Source organism: Priapulus caudatus, unplaced genomic scaffold (genome assembly GCF_000485595.1).
Source record: "Priapulus caudatus unplaced genomic scaffold, Priapulus_caudatus-5.0.1 Scaffold288, whole genome shotgun sequence".
Taxonomy (NCBI): domain Eukaryota; kingdom Metazoa; phylum Priapulida; class Priapulimorpha; order Priapulimorphida; family Priapulidae; genus Priapulus; species Priapulus caudatus.
In genome coordinates, this window is record NW_014577349.1 from 54,057 (window position 1) to 61,398 (window position 7,342).

Sequence of the window (7,342 nt, forward strand, 5' to 3'; positions counted from 1 at the left end):
GATTCATAAGATCCCAACGGAACATCTCCTTTGAGAAGGTATTCCTGAATACCATCCCTGCTGGCCTATCCACTGTTCGTGCGCGTATGTGAACCATATTTGGCGCTAACAGTGGTTTACTAGAATCCCACCACTCCCACCACAGAGCTTCACCGGCAGAATGACGGTTAGTGATGAGCGCTGTCGCTCCGCGGCACTTGTTTACCAATGTGTCTGTTGTACTGACACGCGTGGTGTAGGGGTGTGCGTGTGCGTGTGCGTGGGCGTGTGGTAGCGCGCGCGCGCATTGTGTGTGTGTGCGCGGCCGGCGTAGTGTGTTGATGTCGTGTGCTGTGTGTGTGTGTGTGTGCCGTGCCGACGTGTCGTCTGTGTGTGCTGTGCTGTGCGCGTCGTGTCGAGTGTGTGCGTGTGCTCGTGTGTCGTGTGCGTAACGTGCGGCGTCGCGCGTGTGCTTCGTGGCGTGCGTGTCGTGTGCGTTGCGCGTCGTTGTGGCGTGTGCGTGTGCCTCGTGCGTGTGCTGCGTGCATTCGTCGAGCCGTTTAGATTTGTGCCGCAATTCTGCATTTCCTCCCTATACCTTAAGTTAAGGAGGGAATGTTCCCCCTTCTTTTACACCTCGTGACCTTTGACCGTCCCCAGCTTCGACATACCAACTCGTTTTCGGATTACCCCCTCCCCCACCCACGTCCCGAATATCGTGACCGTACGTCGAGCGGTTAAGATTTGTGCCCAACTGTTGACGCACGCACGGCCGGACGCACGGACGGACGCACGGACGGACGCACGTTCATGCGATTCTACAAGCTGCATCTGACTACGTCAGATGAGCTAAAAGTAAAAAGCATCACAGTCAGCCAAGCAGCGCCATCTGGTAGCCGAAAATTATATTTGACAAGACATTTTTGCGCAGATGCAGTGTTACCCCTGCCTATGGTTAATTAGTCATCCAACATCATCACTGCAACCTGAGATCTGACACACGTAGTCCATCAAATCGCGAACACACACGCGGATTCGGGGAGAGAAATATATGCACGCAAAATCATAATACGCGTACGTGCCATCGGAAAGGCTTCGACAAATGATTGCTTCCACTTGAGGAATTCGGTCTCTTTTCATCCAAACGTAAAAAACAACCACGGCGCACGAAAAGCCGGTTCGTAAAAATCTCCAATGCAAGCGTGCGGCCGATACTTCTCATTAAAAACCACACGGAACAATACGATGTCAGAATTAATTATTGTTCGTCGTTAACTATGCGTGCTGCCATCTCCAATCATATTCCATTCATTAGTAAATAATATTAATACTTCAATTCGCATTCATTACCGGTGATGTAATGATTCTTCACGCAAGAAACCATTAAAATCACTAAAAATCATTGTGCATGTAGTTGTTGCAAACAATTCCCCCAATTAGTGTTATGGAGAGTACACAACAGGGTACGACTCGTCTGAGTGATGTTGAATTGTATGGGTGAGCATACCAGCCAACAGGTAATCGCTATAACTCAATTTCACTTTAATTTTATTACATCATTACCATTACATTGTGATAAAAATGTGTATGTTATTATACATGCCATGCTGCTTACATACCAGTGGATTATACACGTAACTATGGAATGTGGCACACACATTTGCCAATATTCGAATTAAAAACATGCACAAAGTTGCTGTGACATGATTGCACAAAAATCTTCGTTTTTGTCTAAATACATTAAGCCTAAATGTGCACGAAACCCAGTGTACATTGAGTGTACTTCCAGTCTATTGGTAAGGCAAAGCAATGAAGCAAACAGCCGATAACAATTCCCTGACTGACTGGTACTCTTGGTTTGACGTATGAACATTTAGTAGACAATGCATTTCATTGCTATCCTAGCTGACATCCTACACGGTGAATATACAGCCACAAGTAACTGCCATAATTACACATGCACACTAAAACGAGATACTTGTGAAGAGATACTCCGACAGTTTCCTGCATTAAATTGCTGATAGCACTAATAGCTAACCATAACCATAACCTATATCTAACCTCACCCTAATCCTTACCACAGTTTATCATGGCTCGTTGACAACAATCTTACAATAGTTTATTGCGGGGGATCTGCGGAAACATCTTTGGAGGATGAGTGAACAGTTAAGCCTGAGATTACTTCTCACATGGTGAGCATGTTCCAGCCGTGCATTCTTCCATATGTATTCTCCATCAGAGATGGCGCCACGATCACCGCTTCTCCTCGACGACAGACTAATGAGTCATCCAGCGACTCTGATCGCTCGCTGGTTATCTGAAGGGTCAGAGGTCAGCGACTCCGATCGCTCGCTGGTTATCTGAAGGGTCAGAGGTCAGCGACTCCGATCGCTCGCTGGTTAGCTGAAGGGTCAGAGGTCAAGGACACCGATCGCTTGCTGGTTAGCTAAAGGTTCAAAGGTCAGGAACACCAATCGCTCGCTGGTTAGCTGAAGGGTCATAGGTCAGGGACACCAAACGCTCGCTGGTTGGCTGAGGGGTCATAGGTCAGGAACACCGATCGCTCGCTGGTTCGCTGAAGAGTCAGAGGTCAGGAACACCTATCACTCGCTGGTTGGCTGAGGGGTGACAGATCAGCAACTTCAATCTCTCTCTGGTTGACTGAGGAGTCAGAGGTCATCCCTGCTATCTGTCGCCGAATCCTCCGCGTTGCTCCTGCATGCGTGCAATGAGCTTTGATTTTTCGTAGGTCTTGGTATAACCTGTAACAACAACGGCACAAATAACAGAACTGACATATAATGGACCCATCCACCTGGCGTGACTGAGTGGTAGCTCTAGCAAATCAGTGTTTTACGAAAGGACAATTTAAACGATGATACAATACATTTCTTATTGATGAACTGCTGCAAAGTCGATACTTGCAATGCACACATGTGTAAAATCAAATATAAACATGACTAGGCTGACCAACATAGCAACAATATTCATGGTGGAATGGTTATCTTGTTCAGGTGCGGATGTCTACTAAATTAACAGGTGATTTACATACAGAACACAAAAAATTCCAGGCTGACTTGCCCCTTGTATCAATATATCTGAATTTATGCCAAAACATTTTCATTTTTCATATTAGCTTCTGATTTGACTAAATTCTTTGCGTTTGTAAAGGTTTTGTCATAAACAGATTCATTACAATCACACGATAGACTTCTTACCATACGGAAAATATCTCACAGTCAGTTCAATCACTGTGTTGTTCTTCAGCATTTTTACTGCCTACAAGCAGAAATAAAATAAGTGATGTCGCAGCGCCACCTATTAGATAATTATACAATATTTGTAATATCTGTGCTTGACAGTGTCAATATACGTAGTACTTACAGTAGCATGTTCAATATCCTCAAAACTGATGTCATTGACTTTCAATATCTGTAAGAATAATAAACTATTTACAATAATATCAACAGAACATGATGCGTTGTACACGTTGCTTGTGAACACATACTTGACACACACACACATCACAGCCTTATTTTTTAAACTTTATATAAACCCTGCTAGCGCCACCATACCATATGCTATTACGCGACAAATGCTCGACGTACCTATCTAGCCCACCAGCTCATCTTTTACGGATGTAACTAACCGTAACCATGGTTACACGACATACCTGGTCTCCTTCTCTCAAGCGGAGTCTCTCAGCCTCCGTACCAGGCATGACCTTGGATATGTAGACACCACATAGGTACTCTTTACCACCCCGTACGTTGAACCCCAGCTGAATAAAATGTAAACATCAGCGTTGTTATCACGTGCCTGTCATACATAAGGGATTCCACATGTCAGGGGCTGAAAATAGGGCAAGTTCGAGGTCCGGGACAGCGGGACCTGCCAATTTTATGCTCGGACCTTCGCAATTTCCAAGCAGAAAGTCCGTCAGACCTATCAATAAGTTAGAGTAGGCCTACTCCACTTTCATCAAATAAAACATCATTAAACCATTGCAAATTACAAAGAAATAAAGCAAAAGTAGATCGATTTTTGGTCACTATCGACACCTAGTATCATATTTAATATACTTCGCCAAAAAATGCAAAATATGATAATGTGAAAAGTCAAACTACAACGAGTAGAAGCAAAATATGACAGTACACATGTCAGATACTTCATATTCGGACCTTCCAAATCTTTCATTGGACCTTCCAAAAATATTGCTGAAAAGTCCCGGACCTGCAGGCAAAAACCACTATTTTCAGCCCCTGCATGTGTTGATGGATATGTAAGACACTTCACTGGAGGTAGTTATTGTTGACAATATATATATATATAATATAGCACTATCTACAAAAACAACGTAATGCGAGTTCAAATGATCTTATCAGGAGTGGCTATCACTATCATATAACTATTATTGAATAAGTCGTTTGTTACCGATTTTATGTAGAGTATTATATAGAGAATACTATAATTACTCCTCACCTCATTTAGGATTTTTATAGTTTGCAAAAATGGTGAGATGTAAATAACTCTTTGCATTGCTAGATTTTTCAACCACATGTACATACAATACAGGTAGGTACATGTACCTATAACCTACAGGTAGGTACTCACAGCATCCGACACCTTTGTTCGGCGCAGCTTTACCGTTCTTGGTAGAAATTGACGTACGTCGTTATTAAAATCTGGATGGTACTTCCTCTGCATGTAGGGAAACATGTGAGTGGATTAGACTTTCTTGTAAACAGTAAGAGTCAGTACAGGTTCGAGAATAACGTTTACAACAACAGGTACCTATTAATTATGTTATGATAACACTATTAACAGTCAATGAATCATCATAATACGGTGTACCTCATGTGGAGGAATCCACTTTGGTGGATGCTCATAAGGTGGCAAATCTACTGTTATCATCTCTCCTTTATCGTCGTACTGCTCATCGTGCTGCATTTTAGCCAACCATGACTTTCCTGGCGGTAGTCTGTCAAAGCTGCGACTAGTTGTTAACTTGTTAATGCTAATAATATAATATTAATAATTAATATTACAAGGCCTATTATAGCTTGTTGTTTACAATCACCTGTGGCCTAGACTGTCACCCTGTTAGTGTTACGCACTTGCGCTGGACTCGAAGGCACGGTTGTTCTCTGCTCAGCCAAGAAAAAGTATATAGAGGTTTTTTAAGTATCTACATATAAACAATAACCCCACACTATTTTCTTTGCAAATGTTTTATGGTTTTACTAAATAAATACTGCAAAGTTTACCAGACAGTACTCCCCAGTAGAATATATATTCATGCTAACGAGCAATGCTCATTTCATTTTTACTATGATGCTGCCACCTTGCGGTCTTTTCCAGTCGTACGAGGAACCATGGCTGTAGGCAAAAATAAGAGGTTAACTAAAGGAGGCAAGAAGGGTGCCAAGAAGAAGATGTAAGTAATATATTTTCTGACAATTCACGGTAGCATTTCTTTTAATTGTAAGAAAATGCGTTTACGAATTCGTTATGGAAAGGATTACGTAGATACCGACGGATTTAATAGTGCGTTGGTATACTTTCCCGGACTAGTAAACAACCACTAAAGTTCCCACATGTACGTGTGGCGGTGTGCATGTTCTCCGGCTAGCATTCTAAATTTATCTGTCTATTCTGTTCTAAGCTTCTGTAATGCTAACTCTGTAGGGGCAGCGTTCCACGTGTTTTTAATGACGTGAATGGAACACAGTACTGTCAGTAGGTTAACTGTGGTTTGTTTATAACACGACAGTGTTGACCCTTTCACCAAGAAGGATTGGTACGATGTCAAGGCTCCATCCATGTTCAACATACGCCAGATTGGCAAGACTCTTGTTACAAGGACACAGGGAACCAGTAAGTTTCCAACCACATAATATCTTGTGTTAGGTTAGGTTTAGGTTAAGTTAGGTTAAGGTTGGATGGGTTGAGTTTAGGCCTGGCCTATTATTATACCCATATCTGTCCAATGTAAGTCTAGTTTGTTTTTAAAGGTGTTGACCGTCTTGGCCTCGACAACAAATGTTGGCAGTGCGGCATTCACCACTCTTTGGCTGAAGAAGTGCTATCGCAATTGCAGCCTGGATCTATTTTTGAATAGTTTTATGGGATTACCCCTGGTGGTTCCGGTTGCCAGTGTGAAGAATTGGTTGCTATTTATGTTTTCTTTGTCTGTTAAAATTCTGTACATTTCGATCAGGTCTCCCCTTTCTCCTCTGTTCCAGTGAATATAGACCTAGGATTTCCAGTCTCCTCTCGTGTTCCAGGTTACGTATAGAGTTGACTAGCTTGGTTGCCCTTCTTTGCACTTTTTCTAACAGGTCCATATCTTTCTTATAGTAGGGTGACCAGGCTTGCACACAGTACTCTAGGTGGGGTCTGATGAACGTCTTGTACAGGATAAGGAAACACCTTTTATCTACGTACTTGTATGTTTTCTTGATTGATCTCAGTACCCCCATCGCTTTGTTCGCTGCTCTGGTACACTGTAGAGTGGGTTTCAGGTCGCTGTTTATCTATATCCCAAGGTCTTTTTCTTCAGTGATCTCATCTAACACTCTTCTTGTCCCAGCCTCATCGGTCATTGAGTACTCAAACTGTTCGTTATTTCCTCCTACATGCATCCGTTTGCACTTCCCGACGTGAAACTTTAATAGCCAATTCCTTGACCATTCACACATCATATTTAGGTCATGCTGCAGTAGCATGCAGTCCGTTGTTGTCGATATAGATTTCCAAATTTTAGTATCATCCGCAAACAATTTCATATCACAAATTACTATGTCCGGGATATCATTTACATATACCAGGAACAGTAGTGGTCTTAGGACCGATCCATGCGGAACCCTGCTAACTACTGAGCACCATTCCGAGTACAGTCCTCGAACGCTCACCCTCATCTGGCGCCCCACAAGGAAGCTTTCAATCCAGTTTATGAGTGTTCCTCTTATACCATACGCTTTCAATTTCTTCAATAGCCTCATGTGCGGAACCGTGTCAAATGCTATTTGATAGTCTAAAAAGATGGTGTCGATGCAATTACCATTGTCAATGGCCTTACTCCAAGCCTCAAATGTCTCTAGGAGATTAGTCAGACAGCTCCTCCTGTGTTGCGTAGAAGTTTGTTGTATTTTGCTCATCCATGATAGTTGATACACTAGAATCCTGCTGCAGAGTTCTTCTTGACTAGGTAATGTTACCAGGACTTGTAAGTTGTATCGGCACACTACTAGTAACAGGGTTCTCCCTACGTTGCGCAAACCGCGCGCCCCGGTTGTGAAATCTCCCCCCTGTTTGAATCGTTGCGCCCCGTTTAAATTCCACCACAATAAAAGTTTGCCAG

At 42.8% G+C, this 7,342-nt stretch overlaps 2 protein-coding genes across 10 annotated transcripts in view; one reads left to right on the plus strand and one right to left on the minus strand.

The window, feature by feature from the left end:
* Positions 1 to 1,500: 1,500 nt before the first annotated feature.
* LOC106808590 (PDZ domain-containing protein 11-like) lies at positions 1,501 to 5,309 on the minus strand. 9 transcript variants are annotated; one of them, XM_014811362.1, is made up of 8 exons: positions 5,247 to 5,278; positions 5,060 to 5,126; positions 4,834 to 4,960; positions 4,594 to 4,680; positions 3,653 to 3,760; positions 3,364 to 3,411; positions 3,198 to 3,258; positions 1,501 to 2,741 (listed from the first exon to the last, which is right to left on the minus strand). In XM_014811362.1, the coding sequence occupies exons 3-8, from the start codon at positions 4,927 to 4,929 to the stop codon at positions 2,665 to 2,667; spliced, it is 477 nt and encodes a 158-aa protein (XP_014666848.1). In that variant the 5' UTR covers positions 4,930 to 4,960; positions 5,060 to 5,126; positions 5,247 to 5,278; the 3' UTR covers positions 1,501 to 2,664. The 9 variants fall into 9 exon arrangements, with proteins under 9 accessions (XP_014666848.1, XP_014666847.1, XP_014666851.1 ...); XM_014811361.1 differs by lacking the exon at positions 5,060 to 5,126 and having other exon boundaries at positions 4,834 to 4,996; positions 5,247 to 5,309; XM_014811365.1 differs by lacking the exon at positions 5,060 to 5,126 and having other exon boundaries at positions 5,247 to 5,297.
* Positions 5,310 to 5,313: 4 nt separating this feature from the next.
* The window catches only part of LOC106808588 (40S ribosomal protein S3a-like), an 8,278-nt gene continuing 6,249 nt past the window's right edge, over positions 5,314 to 7,342 (plus strand). Inside the window, exons 1-2 of the mRNA XM_014811354.1 lie at positions 5,314 to 5,416; positions 5,753 to 5,856. Of these exons, the coding sequence (XP_014666840.1) occupies positions 5,355 to 5,416; positions 5,753 to 5,856 (166 nt within the window). The 5' untranslated portion in view covers positions 5,314 to 5,354. The remainder of the gene's footprint in view (positions 5,417 to 5,752; positions 5,857 to 7,342) is intronic.